A 25279-nucleotide genomic window follows, 5' to 3' on the forward strand; every position below is an offset into this window, starting at 1 on the left:
TGTGGCTGAATTGCTTAGAAACGGATGATACTGTTATACCTTATAACCCAGTGTTTTTACACGGCCGCAAATTCTAGTGCATTTCACATTTATGTGCTTCCTGTTTCTTAGATTGACTCCGTTTTCACACTAGTGAGTGACGAACCAAAAGGCTACTGTTTTTTTTTTCCTTGTGTAGTGTGACGACAAGCTAAGATTCCAGCAGCAGGGACGAGCGACAAAGTGAGTTTTGCGGTCTGTTCGAAAACCTAGTGAGCTGCCTTGCTGCCTACTGCCTACCCGATCAGCTGCCTCAGTGTAGAGGGTTCTAATAAGACATCGAACTCATAAGGCAGATTATTCAGACTCACTACACGTCACCCCAGTTTCACTTACTAAGCTAACACAGTTAGCCCCAGGCCGTTCAAACCAATGTGCCGAGGCGACACAACCCACTAGCATGCCAGCTACCGAAAACGGTCAAGCTGTCGCCGACGAGCCCGAATCTGCAAATAAACGACACTTATAAATCTTAATGCGGAAGCGACTTCAAATTGTGACCATATACAATCCAAGCGATTGAGGGGTCAGGGGCCTTGCTTAGGAAGACAAACCCAACAGTGGCAGTCTGGCATATGTGAGGCTTAAACCTGCAACCTTCTGATCCAGAATCTTAACCACTGAGCTACCACTGTCCCTTTTATTTTTTCCTTTTCTCTGAACCCCTCAATTGCATCAACATTTTACAGCAAACTTATAGAAGAAACAAAACCCCAACTGCTGTCTTAACTGCAGAATTAATTCATTTGGTCAGTTTAAGTTCAAGTCAAAGCAGATGAGATGAGATGTGACTCCCTTGTACAGCTACAAGAAAAACATGATATACTGCAATTCTGTTGCTCTCTAGTGTGAAGGCAGTTTTTCATCCAACATGTAGTCATTTTCTTTGGCAGTGAAGTAACTTAGATAAGTTTGAGCTTGCTAAATTACCCAGCATCTTTACGTACCTCCAGTCAACACACTGTTACACAAGTTACCCATCTAGCAGCATCCACACTTCGGGACTGGGTTAGAAACCATATTAACTGTTAATCACATACAGAAAGCAAATGCAAACTATCCTCCTTCTTTGGTTCAGTTAGGATCTATTAAACTTTTTTTTTTTCCATTTTATTTAGTGTCGTCAATTTGTCTTCTGTTGCTGGGGGTTCTCCGACCCGTGTGCGGAACCCTTTTTCACCTATGCACTCTGCACAGGCGCCTCCCTATCTGCTAATCAGCGTTCTTACACAGCGTTTGAAGACCCCACCCACATAGTCTGGTCAACCTGCCCTAGCAGAAACGTGTCTGCTGCAGGCACTGCCAATTATGCCCGCTAGATGGTGCCCAGCCGACCGGTGGCAATGCCAAGTGTTGAACCGAGGAGTTCAGAACTCGGTGCTGATGTTCATTGTAGTTTAACCAGAGCTTTCTCTACAAGCCACCCACCACCTAAATCAAGAAAAAAACATGTGCTGTTTGACTTTTGCAGCTTTAGTTTGTGCTGGAGGTTATGAAGCTGTTGTAGCTGACGAGTCTGTTTTGTCCAAAATGTATATTTAAGAAAATGGATAAAGAACAGCGGTACCAATAAAAACAGTAAAATATTTACTGGCATGAATTGTACTTTTTCTCTAAATTTAGTTATTTTTTATTTTGGATACGTTTATAAACATCTATAACACCTAAATTTAGATCATTTTTCCACAACCCACAATTAAGGGGTCATCGAACAATTTCTGGGTTGCAGCCGACCATTTAAGAACCAATGTAAAAATATGTTTTAATAAATAAACGGACCAGTTCTTTATATTCCTAAACATATATAAACATTAAATTGTAAAAGAATTAATCATTTAAAAAAACAGTTTATCAAAATTACAGGTTTAGTCAGTATTTCTAAAGCAGAAGTCAAAGCAGAGCAGTATTCATATTTGACTAAAACCAGAAAAGCAAATCTGGAAATCTGGTTAGCTCCGCTGGCTACTGTAATATTACAGTAGACAGTAAAACAGTATTAGATGAATCAGTAACTCACTCTTCAGTTCAGTGCAAAATTACATTTAATATTGTATTTTATACCAGCGCACTCTTCGGTTCGAAACTCGCCGTTGCCACCGGTCGGCTGGGCACCATCTGGCGGGCATAATTGGCAGTGCCTGCAGCAGATACTACTTGGCCATTGTATCTGCAGGGTGGGGGGACGGATTATGGGTTGGGGATGGGGATCTTCATACGCTGTGTAAGGACCCTGATTGGCAGAAGAGACGCCTGTGCAGAAAGCAGGGGCGAGAAGAGGAGAGCTGTGCACGTGTCGGAAGAGGCGTGTACAGCGACGTGCTCTCCTTGAATGCAATTGGGTATCCCTCAGCAGCAGAAGACAAAATTTAGTGTGCTAAATGGGGAGAAAATGCATTAAAAAAAAGAAAAATATTGTATTTTATTGGCCGTTAAGTGGCATCAGTAAATTATGCTACCCCCCACTACTGGAATCCAGGGTTTCTACAGACGAACGTATTTAAAGCGAGTGTGTCAGCAGGTATTGAGAGAGAGACGTTTGAGTGGGACAGACTGTATTGGCCTCATAACTCCAGCGCAAAACTACAGCGAATCTCAGACATCTGGAATGTTTGACTACATTTACATTTTGGCCATTTAGCAGATGCTTTTATCCAAAGTGACTTACAGTACTGTGACTGTATACAGTCTGAGCAATTGAGGATTAAGGGCCTTGCTCAAGGGCCCAACAGCAGCAACCTGGCAGTGGTGCTAGGTAAGGTAAGGTAAGCTTACCTTAACCGCTCGGCTATAACTGTTCACATTTATGGTATTTAGCAGACTCTTTTATTCAAAGTGACTTACATTTGTGACTCCATACAATTTAAGTAATTAAGGACTTTGCTCAATGACGAATTGGCAGTGGTGGGGTTTGAACTAGTAACCTTCTGATCTCTAACACTTCACAACTGACTGCATTTGTGGAAGTGGAATTAAGAAAAGTATTTTCATCCGGTCACTAGTCATGCTGCAGTATAAACGATGTGCAGCATTACGGTCACGTTACAGTAAACAGACTACTGTATAAATCGATTAAAATCACAGAATGGAATCATGTATTTAGCTCCTCCACCTACACGTTATAAAGAAACTGATGAATTAGCCAGCCTATTAGCCAGTGCTACATGAAGCATTCGAGCTGTCTTAAATGTGTATGTCCTGTATGTGTGGTTAATACTGTTCGTACCAAATAATGGACTGTACCAAACCTGAAGGTACAGGCTAACCAGCTCCTTCATAACCTGCATTTCAGAATATGAATAATATACAGAGAGACTGTACAAATATATCCTTCACTCTTGTGTATACATGTGGCTCATATTCTCACTAAAGCATTATGTATGTACAGTATGTGTGTGTGTGTATGTACATACTGTAGGTTCTTGTGTGTCATGTTAATCCATCCAGTCATGTGTTGATAAAACCACTCGTTTTATATACAACGCTTTTTAAAACGACGTCAAACTCTTGGCATCCAGTGCTTTCTCCTTTTTTATTTCTAGATTCTTAGATTTAAGGTTCGAATGTGATTGTACGTTGTACGGAAGTCGTTTGTGTTCGAGGATTTTTCCTCCACGCTGTTTTGCTTTTAATGAACTTGAGTCGGAGTTTGAGAATCAGTCTGTGACTCCCTCAGTGTAAAGCAATTTTTTTTAAAAACAAAATCTCCATGTACAGTAGCATGTTATTTCTACAGCCTGTATAGATTTATTATATTTACGTTTACTCCAGTTCTCTTGCCTGCATTTATAGTGTAACATGCCCCCCAACCCCACCTAATAATATCAAGGTGAATTTTTGCCCCATGATTTAGGATGGAAATTTGCTTTGTGAGACTAGTGAGCTGTTTTTAAGCAGTGTATTGTACAGGTCTTGGACAGATGTTTGGTAGTATCACTTCTACAATAGCATTTGGATTTTTTTTAATTCATACTTTGAATAAATGGATTTTTCCTTTTATTTCAGCACCCTGGACTGTAGAAGTCAGATAGTTTTGTGCGATTTGGTGCAGACTCACAAACCTAGATGCATGTTGCTGTGATTCCCTGCAGTAGTCCTGCAGGCTGCTGAAGGCTATGCAGTATTATCATGTGCTGTTTCTGTGTGACGCACTTTGACCTTACGCACAGGCGATTTTGGCATTTTCCATAGCCTTCATGTATGATCTGTTTTCATTTTTGTATTTTATGTAAAAATACGTTCTTAATACTGTGTTTATGGATGGTTTGTTTGAAGGGGCATTAGGAAAAGTTTGCAGAGGGGCGCAAACAAAAATCAACGTATACCTTTTTATTTCACATTTGCATTGTATATTAACTCTTTATATAATATTCTTTAAAGCTTCTATGTAAATATATATTCTTGGCGTGAGTTCCAGGGCTGCAGAGGAGGCCGTAAGATGTAAAGATTGATTTGGTTTGCGGTGTGTAAGATGAAATGCGCTCGTCTTCCTCTGCGGTTCTGCTCTCCACCTCATGCATGCCTGCTGTGTTAGTTCCTGTAATCTGTTTTTAAAACTGTGCTGCTGAGCACACACTCCTCTCCTGCCTTTTTTATTTTAATTTATTTTTTCAATTGTAGATTGTGGATGAGCTAGTATGAAAAACATCACGTGGAAAAGGATGAGACATTCATTCTGAATATCTGTATGTAGCATTTAATATACACAGCACTAACTAATAAACCTTTTTCATTAATAATGCTGGTGTGTGCAAGATTTGAATACATTTTATTTTACATGTGCTGGTTTATTGTTTTTAGCTTTTATATTAAATCACATAAATGGCGAAAAATTTTGTAGATTTTGTGACCTTGGTTTGGGATGATTGAATGATTGTAATACACTTCTTTGTCCAACATAAAACTTAAAAACAAAATAAAAATGTTATTTCTTTTACAAACTTTTTTTAAAATTCATTTTCTCCCGATTTAGTGTAGTCAGTTTGTCTTCCACTGCTGGGGGATCGCCGATTGCATTCGAGGAGGGTATATCGCTGCTCACGCCTCCTCCGACCCGCGTGCAGCCCCAGCAGACCCCTCCTTTTCGCCCATGCACTCTGCACAGGCGCCTCTCTATCTGCCAACCATGGTCCTTACACAGCATATGAAGACCCCACCCACTTAGTCCAGTCATCCCACCCAGCAGACATGGTGGCCAATCAGTGTTTGCTGCAGGCACTGCCAATTATGCCCGCTAGAGTTCAGAATCTCTGCACTGGTGTGCTAGCGGAATATCCTGCTACACCACGTTCTTTTACAAACTTAATGGGAATGAAAGACAAATGTACAATTTTACTGTAAAATTATATTAACAGCAGCTTAGTTTATTAATTTGTTGGTGTTCAGTATTATAAAAGGTATTTATTTTTGTGCCATGGCTGTATTTCGTAGCTGGTGATTAATTCACTATGGTTGATATTTTCTCTGTATGATTTAAAAGCTGCTAGAACGTGGGCATCACTGTCCTCGGTCAAGAAAGCCTCATGATGCCATTGGCTTAGAACTGAACTAAATTCAGGTTACTTCTTAATAACATTAAAACCACCTCCTTGTTTCTACACTCACTGTCCATTTTATCAGCTCCACTTACTATACAGAAACACTTTATAGTTCTACAATTACTGACTGTAGTCCATCTGTTTCTCTGCATGATTTGTTAGCCTCCTTTCATGCTGTTCTTCAATGGTCAGGACCACCACAGAGCAGGTATTATTTAGGTGGTGGATCATTCTCAGCACTGCAGTGACACTGACATGGTGGTGGTGTGTTAGTGTGTGTTGTGCTGGTATGAGGGGATCAGACACAGCAACGCTGATGCAGTTTTTAAACACCTCACTGTCCCTGCTGGACTGAGAATAGTCCACCAACCAAAAATAACAGCAGCAATAGATGAGCGATCGTCTCTGACTTTACATCTACAAGGTGAACCAACTAGGTAGGAGTGTCTAATAGAGTGGACAGTGAGTGGACACGGTATTTAAAAACTCCAGCAGCGCTGCTGTGTCTGATCCACTCGTACCAGCACAACACACACTAACACACCACCACCTCTGGTGGTCCTGTGAGAGTTCTGACCATTGAAGAACCGGGTGATAGCAGGCTTAAAAAAATCATGCAGAGAAACAGATGGACTACAGTCAGTAATTGTAGAACTACAAAGTGCTTTTATATGGTAAGTGGAGCTGATAAAATGGACAGTGAGTGTAGAAATAAGGAGGTGGTTTTAATGTTATGGCTGATCGGTGTATTTTTAAACATCTGGATTTTTTAAATTAAAATTGGTTGAAGTTATTTTTAAGGTTTGAGTTCTAATAGATGTAAAAATAGAACAGTTGCCTGAATAATTAAAATCTCAACACTATCATGGAATGCATGTACCTTACAGGTGTATGCAAACTTTTGCCCTCGACTAAACAAAGCTTCCTGATATTAGCTGTTGGTCAGTTGTTACAGTTCCGTCTGTGGCTCGAAGCTTCCAGGATTTCGTTTGCTCCTTTAACACCATCTGTGGATTTAACACAGACAGACAAAACTTTAGAAATGGATCTATTAATCATAACAGAATTTTCTGGAAGCAAGTTGCTCAAAAAAGGGAAAATGTTAGAGTGCTCGGGTGTTTGTTTGTTTATTAGGATTTTAACGTCATGTTTTACACTTTGGTTACGTTCATGACAGGAGCGGTAGTTACTCATTACACAAGATTCATCAGTTCACAAGTTTAATATCAAACACAGTCATGGACAATTTTGTATCTCCAATTCACCTCACTTGCACGTCTTTGGACTGTGGGAGGAAACTGGAGCACCCGGATGAAACCCACACAGACACGGGGAGAACATGCAAACTCCACACAGAAAAGACCCGGACCACCCCACCTGGGGAACTAACCCAGGACCTTCTGGGTGCACGGGTGGCACAGTGGTCTATTACACTGGACCACCACTGCCCGGGTGTCTACGCAGATGATATCTGTGTGGGGCGACAAGCCCTGCAATGGACTGGCGGTGTATTCCTGCCTTGCACTCAGTAGAACCAGACCTGCCACGACTTTGATCAGTATAAATCAGGTAATAAAATAAAAGGAAAGAAAATATAATTTACTGTTTTTTTTAATACATAAAAATACAACATTTTACTTTTTCTGTAATGACAATTGTAGCGTAGGTGTTAAGCGACTGGACTAGTAATTTAAAGGTCACTGGGGCGACATGGTGGCTAAGTGGGTAGCACTGTCACCTCACAGCAAGAAGGTCCTGGGTTCGATCCCCAGGCGGGGTGGTCCGGGTCCTTTCTGTGTGGAATTTGCATGTTCTCCCCATCTCCGCGTGGGTTTCCTCTGGGTGCTCCGGTTTCCTCCAACAGTCCAAAGACATGCAAGTGAGGTGAATTGGAGAAACTAAATTGTCCATGACTGTGTTTGATATAACCTTGTGAACTGATGAATGTTGTGTAATGAGTAACTACCGTTCCTGTCATGAATGTAACCAAAGTGTAAAACATGACGTTAAAATCCTAATAAACAAACAAACGAAAGGTCACTGGTTCAAGCCCCACTACTGCCAGGTTGTCACTGTTGGGCCCTTGTGCAAGGCCGTTAACCCTTAATTGCTTAGACAGTATACTGTCACAGTACTGTAAGTCGCTTCAGTAATCCAGGAAGCCAATAGAGTAAATGTTTAACTATGTATTTTCCCCCCTTTGCAGATTTCATTTATTTCTGCATGTCAGACACGAGACCTTCAAACTAAATTTAAGAATGTCTTTTATTCAGAAGAGATTAGACGGGTTACAAAGCTGTTTCTTTGGCTCCTTGACTCCAGCAAACCACAGTGAGATCAATTATTGGGAAAACTTTTACAGTATTAAATCTTCTCTGAAGTAGCCAGTCATCTTAAAATTCTACACATTTATGTTGACTCGTTCAGGAAGTCACAAAATAACCCTGGTGAAGTTTTAAGGAACCACAGGCCTCGTTCTTTACAGATAAGATCTGCCTTCGTGATTTTCTGATAAGAGACTAAAAACCACTGCCAACCAAAAGCTACATGAAGTCTGACAGCTGTCAACAACACATTAATGAACCTCGAACATTTTAGGATGTTCTGTGGACTGATGAGTACCATTATTTGAAAGACATGGGTCCCAAAATAAGAGCGATCTACCAACAGTTACTGTGGTGATAATGTGGGGGGGCTGCTTTGCTGCTTCAGGGCTGAAGGTGACACAACTAGTTATTAACTTTTGGAAGGCAGTTGGTGGGGTTCCTTGTGTTATCTTTAGGGATGCATCAATACCATTTTTTCCCAACCGAGTACGAGTACAAGTACAGTGTATCACAAAAGTGAGTACACCCCTCACATTTCTGCAAATATTTCATTATATCTTTTCATGGGACAACACTATAAACATGAAACTTGGATATAACTTAGAGTAGTCAGTGTACAGCTTGTATAGCAGTGTAGATTTACTGTCTTCTGAAAATAACTCAACACACAGCCATTAATGTCTAAATAGCTGGCAACATAAGTGAGTACACCCCACAGTGAACATGTCCAAATTGTGCCCAAATGTGTCGTTGTCCCTCCCTGGTGTCATGTGTCAAGGTCCCAGGTGTAAATGGGGAGCAGGGCTGTTAAATTTGGTGTTTTGGGTACAATTCTCTCATACTGGCCACTGGATATTCAACATGGCACCTCATGGCAAAGAACTCTCTGAGGATGTGAGAAATAGAATTGTTGCTCTCCACAAAGATGGCCTGGGCTATAAGAAGATTGCTAACACCCTGAAACTGAGCTACAGCATGGTGGCCAAGGTCATACAGCGGTTTTCCAGGACAGGTTCCACTCGGAACAGGCTTCGCCAGGGTCGACCAAAGAAGTCGAGTCCACGTGTTCGGCATCATATCCAGAGGTTGGCTTTAAAAAATAGACACATGAGTGCTGCCAGCATTGCTGCAGAGGTTGAAGACGTGGGAGGTCAGCCTGTCAGTGCTCAGACCATACGCCGCACACTGCATCAACTCGGTCTGCATGGTCGTCATCCCAGAAGGAAGCTGACGCACAAGAAAGCCCGCAAACAGTTTGCTGAAGACAAGCAGTCCAAGAACATGGATTACTGGAATGCCCTGTGGTCTGACGAGACCAAGATAAACTTGTTTGGCTCAGATGGTGTCCAGCATGTGTGGCGGCGCCCTGGTGAGAAGTACCAAGACAACTGTATCTTGCCTACAGTCAAGCATGGTGGTGGTAGCATCATGGTCTTGGGCTGCATGAGTGTTGCTGGCACTGGGGAGCTGCAGTTCATTGAGGGAAACATGAATTCCAACATGTACTGTGACATTCTGAAACAGAGCATGATCCCCTCCCTTCGAAAACTGGGCCTCATGGCAGTTTTCCAACAGGATAACGACCCCAAACACAACCTCCAAGATGACAACTGCCTTGCTGAGGAAGCTGAAGGTAAAGGTGATGGACTAAACCCAATCGAGCACCTGTGGCGCATCCTCAAGTGGAAGGTGGAGGAGTTCAAGGTGTCTAACATCCACCAGCTCCGTGATGTCATCATGGAGGAGTGGAAGAGGATTCCAGTAGCAACCTGTGCAGCTCTGGTGAATTCCATGCCCAGGAGGGTTAAGGCAGTGCTGGATAATAATGGTGGTCACACAAAATATTGACACTTTGGGCACAATTTGGACATGTTCACTGTGGGGTGTACTCACTTATGTTGCCAGCTATTTAGACATTAATGGCTGTGTGTTGAGTTATTTTTAGAAGACAGTAAATCTACACTGCTATACAAGTTGTACACTGACTACTCTAAGTTATATCCAAGTTTTATTTCTATAGTGTTGTCCCATGAAAAGATATAATGAAATATTTGCAGAAATGTGAGGGGTGTACTCACTTTTGTGATACACTGTACATGCATTTTTGTACTTGCCGATACCGATACCAATACCTATTTAGAATACCGTTTTTTTTTTAAACAAAAACACACTTGAGAAGTGACGAGAAGTTTAATGATACCACGTCCAAAAATGCACGTCAACAAGTAGCGAGTGATCAAAGTGTTTGTGCACTCATGTGATGAAATCAAGGAGGAAAAATAAATGAATCTGAATCATGGATTGTTCTGTAGTGAGTTGGAGGTTAATAAATATTTTTGCAATGTTGGTGTTTTGTTGTTATGTTTTGTAGAGAACGATCAGGTCAGAAATACTGTAAAACGTGTGTGTGCCGGTGTATTCTGATATAAACTATATTATCCCCCTGTCCCACCTGTTTACACTCCTCTCCTGCGTTTCCCCTCACACCGTATCCTGCGTTCTCATTGGCTGTTCGACATGTCACTCATTCCCAGTCGCACGTCTCAGATCAGATATCTGACGTGCTAGAAAACTCGATCCGGTCGCCGAGCGCTCGGTGAGCCGGTCGGATCGAGTTGTTGGATAGTTCACACTTAGCGATCGAGAGCCGAGTTTTGATCGCCGAGCGAACGCCGAGTCGCTCCCGAGCCGGCAAATCTAGCGCCGACCGGTCGCCGAGCGAAAATCAGGGCAAAAATCATGTGAACCAGGCATAACGCAGCAACGTGCACTAGGCACACGGTATCGGATGTTTAGTATCGGAGCCTCGTTTGCGAGTACGAGCACAAGTTAATGAGCGCGGTATCGGGCAAATACCCGATACCAGTATCGGTACTCATGCATCTCTAGTTATCTTACATTTGTACAAGGATCTAACAAAGGGAAGAGAAAGTGGGGTAAGTATAATTAGTGTTTGCCCTGAATGTGTAGCAGTTTAGTGTTAGATTGTTGTTATTTTAAATCCTGCTGTCAGGTCTGTAAAACATGTAAGCATTACACCATACACAATACAGGTGATGGACAGAATGATGGAAACACCATAAGAAAGAGGAGCTTGATTCTAAAGTGACAAAAGCGATTTCAAAAAAAGCTTTTATCAATAATGACTTCATATCAATCAAGAGGCAATCATTAGTTCTTTCCACATCTTACCTCAGCAACCTCCACTTTGCGCTCCCAGCTCTTGACGCTTGTATTAAGCTGGGCGAGTGAGGTTTTGGCTGAAACATAATCCAGCACATGTGGAACACGAAAATCAGCTAGCTGTGCTCTCAGCTTCCTGTTCAGATTCTCAGTTTTCACTCGTTCCTGCACAGAGAGACATAATGTTGTAAATAAATAATTACATGGTATTATATCCTTATATCCTAAAAAGTAAATAGTGGTAAACTTGGGTGGTGCAGTGGCCTAACACACTAGAACAAGTTCTAGAACAGTTGCAAGTTCGAATCCAAGCAGAGCCAGTGACTTTCAGGATGAAGTTTTTTAAGGTACGAGTTCTAATCATGCAGTTAGAGAAAGAGAAGAATTGCCTGCATAACTGAAATCTCAACTATACAAAGTTTTATGATATTAGCTGTTGGTCAGTTGTTACAGTTCCGTCTGTGGCTCGAAGCTTCCAGGATTTTGTTTGCTCCTTTAACACCATCTGCAGATTTAACACACACTGGGCGTCCACACAAACACAATTGGTCGTGTTTGAGGGAGGGAAGGTCGGACAGGTTTTCTTGCCCCTGCAATATGTTATCTCTGGGACTGGTCAGAAAGTAGATTTGACGGCATAATTAGCCATGTTCTTTGGGTGGCAAGGATGGCATTGCTGTATCTCTCTCAGAGCAAAACCAGCTCATGTGTAAAGGCCTGGTCATGTAAGAAACCTGATGTTCACATTGCTGTGTGAGGTGGGACTGGCCAGGTCAAGGAATTTAAGAGGTTTTAGCCAAAAATGGTCTGCTATTGAGATTCAGTTGGGAGTTTTGTTAGGGTCAAATGTGGGAAGTCATTCTGATGTAGGCGTCATCCAGACTTACATGAACACAAAGTTTTACACATGGATTTGTTTTTTCCTGTCTGAAACTGTAAACAATTACAACACAGACAAAATAAATGTACACAATAAATGTACACAAATTTACACAAACCATGGGGCTACACTTTTTCTGTTTCTGTTTCCTAACAATTGTGCATGTAACAGGCAGGGATCTATTCATTAATAGGCTGTTGATAGACCTGAGTGACTTTAATAAAAGCCAGGTTATGACCAGGTGGCTGGGCTGAAGTATCTCAGAAACTGCAATGGGTGCTCACCTACAGTGGACAGAATTTGGCTGGTAAGGGGTACCTGTGTCGCTCTAATGACCATCTGGTGTAAAATCTAGATTAGAGAACTAGCAGTGTTTTGTCCAGCTATTGTTAGTTTTTTAAAATAAATGACATCACTTTTCTACATCGTCACCACCCGATGCATTTTTCTAGCGCCGTACCAACTTTTTAGGTTGAGCAGGTAACCACTGATGCAGCGCTGCTCTCACATCATCATCACATGAAAATCTTCTTCCCCTTAAAGCTTTTTTGAGTGTCCAAAAAGGTGGAAATCAGATGGAGCTAAATCCAGACTATAAGCGTCTCTCAGTCTCTCAGACACGACCGATTACTCCTCCCACCCTCACCGCTTATAACCAAAATATAAAAGTGTAGAAACTTTTTGAAGATTCCTTATGAAACAAAAAGCGTAAAAATAAATTTGTTTCAAGCATGGTGAGTCACATGACATTTATGACTCAAATGTATTTAAGTTGAAAAAAACACTGATTACCACTGATTCAGTCTGCCAGTTACTGTGCAAACCCTATTTAAGTGCATAGCTAATGCTAACAACTCTTTAATTCTTGTAGTACCTCCATGGTGCTAGAGGTCAGATGTATAAATGGTATAGGAATGGGAAACAACCTATTTATGAGAGTAAATAGGTAAAAAAAGTGAATGTTTCTGACCTCCTCAGTCTGCTGGGTTTCCGCTGCAATTTTTGTAAGCATCTCCTCACGTGAAGTAATTTCAATACTCAGGGTCTTTAAATCGCCTGTCAGGAACTGAAGCTTCGCCTACAACAGAGAAATGGGGTAAGATTAACTGGGCAACAACGAATTACCAGCGGTGGAAATAATGAAATGCATTCTATATTTATAACTTCAGTAAATAACTTAGTCCAGCAAGCTACTTAATGGAAAGCCTAGCCAGTGTGCTAGCTGTCTTTGTTCCTGTTTGTTAATATGGGAGCTCATGAGCAGCCTGATAAGAAGCTCTAAAGTCTGTGCTTTGTTACACTAAGCTGTTATAGAGAATTTCATAAGCACTCAAAGAATAAAATAAAACGGCTTCTTGAAGCAGCCACAGAGAGAAACATTCAACCTGAAAAAGCGCTATGTTTTATACCTCCTATAATAAAAATAGCAATTTTAAGGTAATTTAGAATTAGATGCTGGTAACACACTCAAAAAAGTTGGGACAGTGGTGTGTTTGCCACTGTGCTACATCATCCATTCTATTATTGACACTTTTTAATAGTCTTGAAACTGAGGACACTGTTTCAGTTCTGCAGGTGGAAATTGTCTGCATTCTAGCTTGATTCGACTTCAGCTGTTTGTGGTCACTGTTGTCCGATTCCGCTCCTTATAATGCACCATATATTTTCAATAGGAGACAGATCTGGACTGCAGGCAGGCCATTCAAGCACATGCACTCTGACTCTCTCATGCCATGTTGCTGTACTGCGTGCAAATGAGGTCTGGCAAAATAACAGGTCTTGTTAAAATAACGATAAACATTACAGAGGAAAGAATTCACCTTGATGGCAACATATGTCTTTAAAATCCTAAAATAATTTTTATTACATTACAGCACATTCAGACAAGGCAGGAACACCCTGGACAGGGTGCCAATACATCACAGGGCTTTGACCACCCCTCTCTGCAGACATAGCCACTCATGTATATGTTAACAACAATCCCAGATCTCACATGTGTACAGCGGTGTTTAATATTTCATAATTTTTTAATAAGTGTAATACGAGTGTTTTGTCCGCATGTGAGAATGGAGACAAAAGACACAAGCATGTGCAGAATACAGGCAGTGATTCAGACTGAGAATGTAATCAGATACATGAACTTTACATGTTTTTATTCTTCTATTTACCTGATTATTTAAATGATTACACCTCCTCTTTGATTATTCTATTCTGTTAAGCTGCTACATCAACTCCAGAGGTTTGCTGTCAGAACGAGTATGCACACACCTGTCAGCCAATCAGAAACAAGTATTTGCCATGATCATGGTCTAACATAGTTTTCCTGGTTAGTAGTCCTGGTTCTGGAGTACTTTTCCATTATTCAATTGAACTGGGTAGTGTGATGGACTGGTGATCTGTCTGGGGTGTTTCCTGCCTTTGGCCCAATCAATCTGACCCACCACAACACTGACCGAAATAAAGCTTTGTTAAATCAGACAATGAATGAATGAATTAATGAATAAACTAAACTGGATATGTGAGAGGAGGACTGAAAAAACATTCCTGTTGTCTATAGAAATACTGCCTTGTCTAAACAGATATGTTGAACCTTGTGCAGATGAAGGATCTGAACCTTGTATGAGTTGAGGACCTGCAGCGTGTTTGCAGCGTGCAGTTTAAGATGCAGCAGCTCCTGGTTGCACTCATCGATACGCTCCAGGTACTGACTGTTTTCAATCTGCAGATGCCCAAAGTCGATCTTCGTCAGCCCTTCGCCCATCTCCTCCTTCTGGCGCTGCTGAAGCTGCAGCTTTTTCTTCTGTGCCCGCAGTACCACGTTCTTCAGACGCAGCTTCTCGATCAGAGTGTCCTGCAGAGCGAGAGGTGAAACATTTCAGATAAAAGCGTGAAAATTGGAAGTCAATCCTGAAGAGAAGTGGGTTAAGGAGCTATGTGAAAGTGGAAAAACTACGACCAAGTTCATTCTTCATGTTTGTCAGTTCTGTTTTCATTTTCTTCTCTTGGGTCATGTTCAATTTAGTATTACAATTCCTCAGCTGATGAGAAGGACCACAATTAAAGCTTTAAGAAAAACGATAATTAGAAAATGAAGCATTGTTTTATTTTGGCCTATTTTAGGGAAACCCGTTTTCATTTCCCAAAGCTAGAAGTGTCTCTGATCAACATTTGATTTTAGAATTCCTAATAATTTGAATGGGATATAATTTAGGAGATCAACTAGGCCAATTTGGGGGGCTCGGTGGGTAAAGCTGTTGCCTCACAGCGAGAAGGTCCTGGGTTCGATCCTCAGGTGGGGTGGTCGGATCCTTTTCTGTGCGGAGTTTGCATGTTCTCCACATGTCTGGGTGGGTTTCCTCCCACAGTCCAAAAACATGCAGTCAAGTTAATTGGAGACACTGACTGAATTGCCCTATAGGTGAATGTGTGTGCCCTGTCCAGGGTGTTACTGTGTGCCTTGCGCCCATTGAAAAGCTGGGATAGGCTCCAGCAGCAATAGTATCTGAAACTTAGTTTATGTTCAAGTAACCTTATACATTTATATTCATTTTAATATAGTGACTAAATATTTCTATCCCTGTTAATTATGTTTTTTAACATAGTTGATGCTTTTAAATACAGAAAATTTTTTTGTGATTTCCAAAAGATGAATATATGAACGTGAAGTCGATATATTGACATCTTCATAAGGGTAACACATCATTAATCACACCTTGGCTTTAATTTTGTCTTCAATGTAGCGGACCACCGTCTGTGCTCCCAACACAGCACCTTCCTTCTGCTGTAGAGTTTTGATGACGTCCCGGTCAAACTCATAACTCGCCTTCTTAATCTCTGCCAGGCGAGTGTCGGCTTCCTGAATCGTGACCTGACAGGAAGAGAAGCAAGTAAAGCTAATTTAATTATTACACCTACAGTTGTGAACACACAGCTCTGTAGTTTCACGCTTCTCTGTTCAAATGTTAAAGAGTTCAATCGCTAATTAACTGTGAATAATTGTGTAATGGTTGCTGTAGGCATTGGGCTTTTCCCCAGTGCTAGGGCTAACTGATGCTAATGCCACACCTCCTTCAGTGGGCCACACCTACACATTATGGCCCAAAGGGTTTGGACACCATGTGCTTGTTGGACATCCTATTTCAAAAACAAATAATATTAACATAGAGTGACCTCTGGGAAGGCTTCTCACAAGACTTTGAAGTGTGTCTGTTGGAATTCGTGATCATACAGTCAAGAGAACATTTGTATGACTGGGCACTGATGTTGGTGTTCCAGTTCATTTCAAAGCTGTTCAGAGGTGCTATGGTCAGGGCTCTGTGCAGGACACTGGAGTTTCTTTAAACTGAACTTTTCTTCATGTCTTTATAGAACTTGCATTGTGCACATGGCACAGTCATACTGGAACAGGAAAAGGCATTCCCTAAACTGTTGTTGCAGATTTCATTTATATAATTATTTTATTAATTTATTAATTTATTTATTGCACCATTATTAGCAAATGTTGTGGCTGAAACACACAAATTCAAAAACTAGAGAGGGGTGTCTCAATATTTGTGTCTAGTAGTGTACTTTATTATTGCTGAGGTGTAAGCAGCCTCAAACTATCTATCTATATGGACACAGAGAAGTCACAAAGAGACCGTGTCACAAAAATAAGTGCCATTTTAGAACTATGCACCACTAAATAAATCATGTACATAATTGGGGCAGCTGTAGCCTAGTGGTTAAGGTGCTGATCCAGTAATCAGAAGGTTGCTGGTTCAAACCTCACCGCTGCTGGGCTCTTGAGCAAGGCCCTTAACCCTCAATTGCTTAGATTGTATAATGTCACAGTACTGTAAGTCGCTTTGGATAAAAGCGTCTGCTGTAAATGTATATATATTTTATATTATTTATTAAAAGTCACTGAGACTAAAAGACATGTGTATGTTTGACCTTATGTGTACAATGTGATTTGTAGAACCTTGTGGTTGTTGATGTCTTTCTCTGAACTCGATCTGAGCTGCTTCAGTTCATGCATCTTCTCCTCCAGCTCTTTCTGGCCCACATAACACTTCTGCTCCAAAGTCAGGGGCTGTGGTCGCTCCTGAGACGGTCCCTGGGTCTTGGATTTTCTTTCACACCCCTTGCAACACAAACAACATAAAAACATAAAATAACCCCCACAGTGTTTCCTAAAGCTGATGATTGCAGATGTTTCAATCTCAATTTTGTTCACATTTATAAGGACAAAGTCAAAATTGTGTGTACATTTCAAGTGAGTACATGCACCGAAAGTATATTAAATAAAATGGATGGTTTAAGACTTTTAGTCACTGTAAAACAGCTTTGTCATAAATAATGAACTATGAGGTCAGTCCCTAAGAGACCAACCAACCAAATATCAGCTTTAAATGCATTTTGGTTAACAATGAATAAATGTAAATCACAGTCATTATTACCATCTCGATTTGTGATACAGGGCTTAACGACTCTGGCATGGGCTGGAAAACCACTTTCTGAAGATGCAGCCGATGGATGTAACCCTCAAACATTTCATTCTCCACCCGCAGGGTTTCGTTGGAGAGCCTGCAAGACCACAAGTGACACCAAAAGAGCTGGGATTTAATGCAGGGATTTAATATGACCCATATGACTCTCATCCCTTCTCTGCACATGCCCAAACCATCCTAATCCTGCCACTCTAACTTTGTCTCCAAAACATGCCACCTCTGCTGTCTTTCTAATAAACTCCTTCCTAATCCTGTCCATCCCCAATGGGCATTGCAGCATCCTTTTCTCTGCCACCTCCATCACAAACACCACTCCTGCCACGCCACGCCACCCACTCCAGCCTGCCTGAGCTCCCTATTCCTCACCTATCACACCCTCCGTTACTTAGTACATTCGACCTTAAGTATTTAAACTCATCCACCATCACCACCTCAACACCCTGCGACTGCACCTTTCCACCACCCTCCCTCAACAAATACAAGCAGAAAAACTGAACTACAGTAGACCCTTGACTTACCAATTTAACTGGTCCCGAAGGGCTGTTCTTAAGTCAAAATGTTCGTTAGTTAAACCTATTTTTATGTAAATAGAATTAATCTGTGCCAGACCTCCCAAACCACCCCCTTACCTAACCTCTCTAATGTCTTAAATGTTTTTTTTTTTTGTTATAAATACAAGTATATTTTCCCTTAATCTTAAATTATAGAACAGATAATACTGTAATAAACAATAATAACACACACACCACATTTCAGTACAGTACGTGTGCTTTACTATACACCATAATACATTTCAGTAATAGCTCTGGGCCAGTGATAGCTCAGTGGTTAAGGTACTGGACTAGTAAACAGAAGGTTGCCGGTTCAAGCCCCGACACCACCAAGTTGCCACTGTTGGGTCCCTGAGCAAGGCCCTTAACCCTCAATTGCTCATTGTGTAAGTCGCTTTGGATAAAAGTGTATGCTGAAAATTTAAATTTCCTTCTTTTTTTATAAAATATATCTACCAGAAACAACAATAACTCTCATATTTCTCTATTATTTCTTTCTTTATTTCAGTAGTGTTGTATTTTGTAGGTGTAATTGCACGAAAGAAAGAATACTTTACTGAGCCGAGTTCCTTCTTCTCTCTCACTCACTGTCCCCTCTGTCTGATACACAGTGACACCTACTGGCAGGAGTAATTATCCAACACAACGAATAGTAACAGATTTGTTCATTTTCTCACCACTACGCTTCCTCTGCATCTTCTTTGAGGACATTTTAATATTGAATTTTACAAAATATAAAGAAAACACCGGAGAAACACAGTCCGCCATCCAAATGTTCTCTCACTGTATATATATATATATATATAGAGAGAGAGAGAGAGACGCTCGGAGTCAACTTGTTCGTGACGTCACGTGTTTCGCGAATTTCGGTTCGTAATCCGAAATTTGTTCGTACGTTAAGTTGAAAAAGATCGTTCGTAACCCAAAATGTTCGAATTCCATGAATATTTCTTGACTACATGATTTGGCTTTAAACGTTTATCTAACACACACAAAGAAGTGGTGCAGCTTACACACTGCTCACTGTCTTTAAAATAACTGGAAAAAACCCAAACAAACTATACAAGTGGGAAAAAACTAAACTGATCTGCAAATTAAAATGACTATAAACGACAAAAAAATACGAGTAAAAAAAGAATACTGGTGTTAAATCTACAATCTGCAATATTGGTTCTCCAAGCATCACAGTTTGTTCTAATGTGCTCACCAGTATTTCATTACACATTAATGATTCATGATTAAATAACTGTATTCATGGCGATGTGTTATAAATTGCTTTTTATATTATTTATATTGTATTATGGATGAGAGGATCATTAAATGAGCTCAGTGTTAGTAAGCTGTGTTGTGATACATTAGTTGTTGCTGGTTTAATAAATGTTAAAACACTTATTTCAGATCAGCTGAGCTTAAAAGTCATTTTTTGGTTAAATTAAAGAACATATTTCCGTCCTGGTGAAAGTTTCTCACCTCAGATCTTCTATCCGCTCAGTGATCCGGTTATTATCAGTCTCACTGCTGCTCTCCTCGGCCGCCGCCATGGTTGCTAAGGGTGAATAAACAATCCTGTTGCTAAGGCTCGTTAACCGGAAACACTTAGAGAGAACCAACCGATCTCACCAACTCACACTCATTCACTCACTCACTCACTCATTCACTCACTCACTCACTCATTTACTCACTCATTTACTTACCCACTCACTCACTCACTCATTTACTCACTCATTTACTTACCCACTCACTCACGCACTCATTTACTCACTCATTTACTTACCCACTCACTCACTCACTCAGTTATTCACTCAGTCAGTCAGTCAGTCACTCAGTCAGTCATTCACTCACTCACTCAGTTATTCACTCACTCAGTCATTCACTCACTCACTCAGTTATTCACTCACTCAGTCAGTCACTCACTGTCACTCACTTACTCATTTACTCACTCACTCAGTCACTCACTCACTCATTTACTCACTCACTCAGTCACTCACTCACTCATTTACTCACTCACTCAGTTATTCACTCACTCAGTCAGTCACTCACTGTCACTCACTTACTCATTTACTCACTCACTCAGTCACTCACTCACTCATTTACTCACTCACTCAGTCACTCACTTACTCATTTACTCACTCACTCAGTCACTCACTCACTCATTTACTCACTCACTCAGTCACTCACTCACTCATTTACTCACTCACTCAGTTATTCACTCACTCATTTACTTACCCACTCACTCACTCAGTTATTCACTCACTCAGTCATTCACTCACTCACTCAGTTATTCACTCACTCATTTACTTACCCACTCACTCACTCAGTTATTCACTCACTCAGTCAGTCACTCACTGTCACTCACTTACTCATTTACTCACTCACTCAGTCACTCACTCACTCATTTACTCACTCACTCAGTCACTCACTCACTCATTTACTCACTCACTCAGTTATTCACTCACTCATTTACTTACCCACTCACTCACTCAGTTATTCACTCACTCAGTCATTCACTCACTCACTCAGTTATTCACTCACTCATTTACTTACCCACTCACTCACTCAGTTATTCACTCACTCAGTCAGTCACTCACTGTCACTCACTTACTCATTTACTCACTCACTCAGTCACTCACTCACTCATTTACTCACTCACTCAGTCACTCACTCACTCATTTACTCACTCATTTACTTACCCACTCACTCAGTCATTCACTCACTCACTCACTCACTCACTCATTTACTCACTCATTTACTTACCCACTCACTCAGTCATTCACTCACTCACTCACTCACTCATTTACTCACTCATTTACTTACCCACTCACTCACTCAGTCACTCACTCACTCAGTTATTCACTCACTCAGTCAGTCATTCACTCACTCACTCAGTTATTCACTCACTCAGTCAGTCATTCACTCACTCACTCAGTTATTCACTCACTCACTCAGTTATTCACTCACTCAGTCACTCAGTCAGTTATTCACTCACTCAGTCAGTCAGTCACTCAGTCAGTCACTCACTTACTCATTTACTCACTCATTTACTCACTCACTCAGTCATTCACTCACTCAGTCATTCACTCACTCACTCACTCACTCACTGTCATTCATTCACTCACCAACTCACTCATTTACTTACCCACTCACTTACTTACCCTTTTACTTACTTACTCACTCACTTACTCACCCTTTTACTCACTCACTCACTCACTCACTCACTCACTCACTTACTTAACCTTTTACTCACTTACTCACCCTTTTACTCACTCACTTGTTGAGTTAAACTTTTTCTGTTGAATATAATTTTTAGGTTTTTTAATTTCTAATTGAATTTACAGTTTATAGTAATATTTTGCTTTATTGCTTATATGAAATATGCATTTTATTGCTAAATTAATATAAATTTTATGTGTGTAATTGCTTGTATCTAATATGTCTTCAATATATGACTATATTAATACAATGATATATCATTTATGCATAAAAATCTAGATAATGTTATAATTTTGTTTTTGCTTGAGTTGCTATGACAGCTCTGTGCCGCTAGATGGTGAAGTTTGTGTAAGTTTGTGCAGCACATTTCTAATACAGTATAAACGTTTCTAATAAAAGCGTCTCAACATGTTTTACAGTACTAAATAATTACTGTTACTGTAAACATAAATCAGTAAAATTAAAGTGGCTAATGACTAGCTGAGAGGGTGTAATGTTTTGGGTTTCCTCTTGAGCTACCTTCTGTTAGGGTGGATCATTCAAGTTCTCAGTAATGCTATAATCTTCATTAAAGTGCAATAAACTGAAGCTTAATCTGGACTTTTGCTTCATAAAGCTACTAGAACAGTGAGTACCAAAGGAGATCATTGGCTCCACTGATGGGTTTGGGTCAGTGAATTTACCTGAGGATCTGACAGAATGAGAAATATTTTGTACACCATTTGAAAGTCCTCAAATTCCTCCTCATTTGATTAAACTTGTATGTATAAACTGAAAATTAAATATTCAGTGTTGGAAAAAGGTTAAAATGTTGGAATAAAGTGGTTGGATAGACTTTGTAGGTACATGGGGCGGCACGTTGGCTCGGTGGGTAGCACTGTCACCTCACAGCAAGAAGGTCCTGGGTTCGATAACCAGTTGGGGCGGTCCGGGTCCTTTCTGTGTGGAGTTTGCATGTTCTCCCCGTGTCTGTGTGGGTTTCCTCCAGGAGCTCCGGTTTCCTCCCACAGTCCAAAGACGTGACAGTGAGGTGAATTGGAGATACAAAACTGTCCATGACTGTGTTTGATGAATTCTTTGTTACCAGCAATTACCTGTCCTGTCATGAATGTAACCAAGGTGTGATGTTAAACATGATGTTAAAATCCTAATAAAAAGAAAATCATAATTGCAGGTATATGATTACTGGCTGTAGCCGTTCTGTTCCTATACACAATTGAATAGCTCCAACGTTATCCTAATTTTTCTCATAGTGCCACTAGGCCCTGATACTTCCTTTCATGTCATTGATAGATGAGTGTAATCTCTAGCTGACCATGGCATTGTGTGATTTTTGGCAACATGACACCCAGCCTGCTGAGTGTCTGAATGATTGGATGGTGCTGTGTTTGTGCCCACACACCTGTATCTATTAGCAGCATCATAAAGCATCTTTTGTTTGCTGGTGAAATGCAGCCTTTACCAACGTCATTCCACTATAGCAGCCATTGAATGTTGTGGTGTAGAGTAGAACTGAAGAGGAAACTCTACACCCCAAACGGCACCTTTCTATTAGTGCCAGTGGAGCGGGTCTCAGCTCCCGCCCTGTACAAAATTGTTTGCAATGTAAACAGGTTATTGTTACACACCGATGCCAGCATAAAGCACTACAACCCAACAGTTTCCAGCTCTAACCTAAACTATGTAGTGTAATGCATTGTACTTTTCTTGGTTAGTATAGAATAGAATGCTTTAATTGTTATTGCACAATGTACAATGACATTTTTATACATCTCCTTGAGCACAAATGTATGTACACACACATACACATATACACTGATCAGCCGTAACATTAAAACCACCTCCTTGTTTCTACACTCACTGTCCATTTTATCAGCTCCACTTACCATATAGAAGCACTTTGTAGTTCTACAATTACTGACTGTAGTCCATCTGTTTCTCTACATACTTTTTTAGCCTGTTTTCACCCTGTTCTTCATTGGTCAGGACTTTCCCAGGACCACCACAGAGCAGGTATTATTTAGGTGGTGGATCATTCTCAGCACTGAAGTGACACTGACATGGTGGTGGTGTGTTAGTGTGTGTTGTGCTGGTATGAGTGGATCAGACACAGCAGTGCTGCTGGAGTTTTTAAATACTGTGTCCTAGTTGACCTAGTTGGTCCACCTTGTAGATGTAAAGTCAGAGACGATCGCTCATCTATTGCTGCTGTTTGAGTTGGTCGTCTTCTAGACCAGGGGTATTCAACTAAAATTTAAAGAGGTCCAGTTAGAGAAAATTTCTTGAAGCAAAGGTCCGGAATGTTTAAATATATATATATATATATACAGTGCCTTGCAAAAGTATTCAGCCCCCTTGAACTTTTCAACCTTTTGCCACATTTCAGGCTTCAAACATAACGATATGAAATTGTAATTTTTTGTGAAGAATCAACAACAAGTGGGACACAATCGTGAAGTAGAACGAAATTTATTGGATATTTTAAACTTTTTTTAGAAATAAAAAACTAAAAAGTGGGGCGTGCAATATTATTCAGCCCCTTTACTTTCAGTGCAGCAAACTCACTCCAGAAGTTCAGTGAGGATCTCTGAATGATCCAATGTTGACCTAAATGACTGATGGTGATAAATAGAATCCACCTGTGTGTAATCAAGTCTCCATATAAATGCACCTGCTCTGTGACAGTCTCAGAGTTCTGTTTAAAGCGCAGAGAGCATCATGAAGACCAAGGAACACACCAGGCAGGTCCGAGATACTGTTGTGGAGAAGTTTAAAGCCGGATTTGGATACAAAAAGATTTCCCAAGCTTTAAACATCTCAAGGAGCACTGTGCAAGCGATCATATTAAAATGGAAGGAGTATCAGACCACTGCAAATCTACCAAGACCCGGCCGTCCCTCTAAACTTTCAGCTCAAACAAGGAGAAGACTGATCAGAGATGCAGCCAAGAGGCCCATGATCACTCTGAATGAACTGCAGAGATCTACAGCTGAGGTGGGAGACTCTGTCCATTGGACACAATCAGTCGTACACTGCACAAATCTGGCCTTTATGGAAGAGTGGCAAGAAGAAAGCCATTTCTCAAAGATATCTATAAAAAGTCACCTGGGAGACACACCAAGCATGTGGAAGAAGGTGCTCTGGTCAGATGAAACCAAAATCGAACTTTTTGGCCACAATGCAAAACGTTATGTTTGGCGTAAAAGCAACACAGCTCATCACCCTGAACACACCATCCCCACTGTCAAACATGGTGGTGGCAGCATCATGGTTTGGGCCTGCTTTTCTTCAGCAGGGACAGGGAAGATGGTTAAAATTGATGGGAAGATGGATGGAGCCAAATACAGGACCATTCTGGAAGAAAACCTGTTGCAGTCTGCAAAAGACCTGAGACTGGGACGGAGATTTATCTTCCAACAAGACAATGATCCAAAACATAAAGCAAAATCTACAATGGAATGGTTCACAAATAAACGTATCCAGGTGTTAGAATGGCCAAGTCAAAGTCCAGACCTGAATCCCATCGAGAATCTGTGGAAAGAGCTGAAAACTGCTGTTCACAAACGCTCTCCATCCAACCTCACTGAGCTCGAGCTGTTTTGCAAGAAAGAATGGGCAAAAATTTCTGTCTCTCGATGTGCAAAACTGATAGAGACATACCCCAAGCGACTTGCAGCTGTAATCGCAGCAAAAGGTGGCGCTACAAAGTATTAACGCAAGGGGGCTGAATAATATTGCACGCCCCACTTTTCAGTTTTTTATTTCTAAAAAAAGTTTAAAATATCCAATAAATTTCGTTCCACTTCACGATTGTGTCCCGCTTGTTGTTGATTCTTCACAAAAAATTACAATTTCATATCGTTATGTTTGAAGCCTGAAATGTGGCAAAAGGTTGAAAAGTTCAAGGTGGCTGAATACTTTTGCAAGGCACTGTATATATATATATATATATATATACCTGTATATATATATATATATAACATATATATTGATATATATTATATATAAATAGCCTAGTAGTTGTATCAACATCTGCATGTAATCAATAACTGACTGTCAAATC

At 40.7% G+C, this 25279-nt stretch overlaps 1 protein-coding gene across 1 annotated transcript; it reads right to left on the reverse strand.

Annotated features, from left to right (window-relative positions):
- Window positions 1-6436: 6436 nt before the first annotated feature.
- On the reverse strand, window positions 6437-19547 carry cfap263 (cilia and flagella associated protein 263). Its single transcript, XM_063000151.1, has 8 exons — window positions 19477-19547; window positions 17405-17531; window positions 16927-17088; window positions 15676-15831; window positions 14578-14814; window positions 12934-13041; window positions 11093-11248; window positions 6437-6580 (listed from the first exon to the last, which is right to left on the reverse strand). Exons 1-8 carry the CDS (start codon window positions 19545-19547, stop codon window positions 6485-6487), a joined length of 1113 nt encoding a protein of 370 aa, XP_062856221.1. The 3' UTR covers window positions 6437-6484.
- Between the last annotated feature and the right edge of the window lie 5732 nt (window positions 19548-25279).

This window comes from Trichomycterus rosablanca, chromosome 8 (assembly GCF_030014385.1).
Source record: "Trichomycterus rosablanca isolate fTriRos1 chromosome 8, fTriRos1.hap1, whole genome shotgun sequence".
Taxonomy (NCBI): domain Eukaryota; kingdom Metazoa; phylum Chordata; class Actinopteri; order Siluriformes; family Trichomycteridae; genus Trichomycterus; species Trichomycterus rosablanca.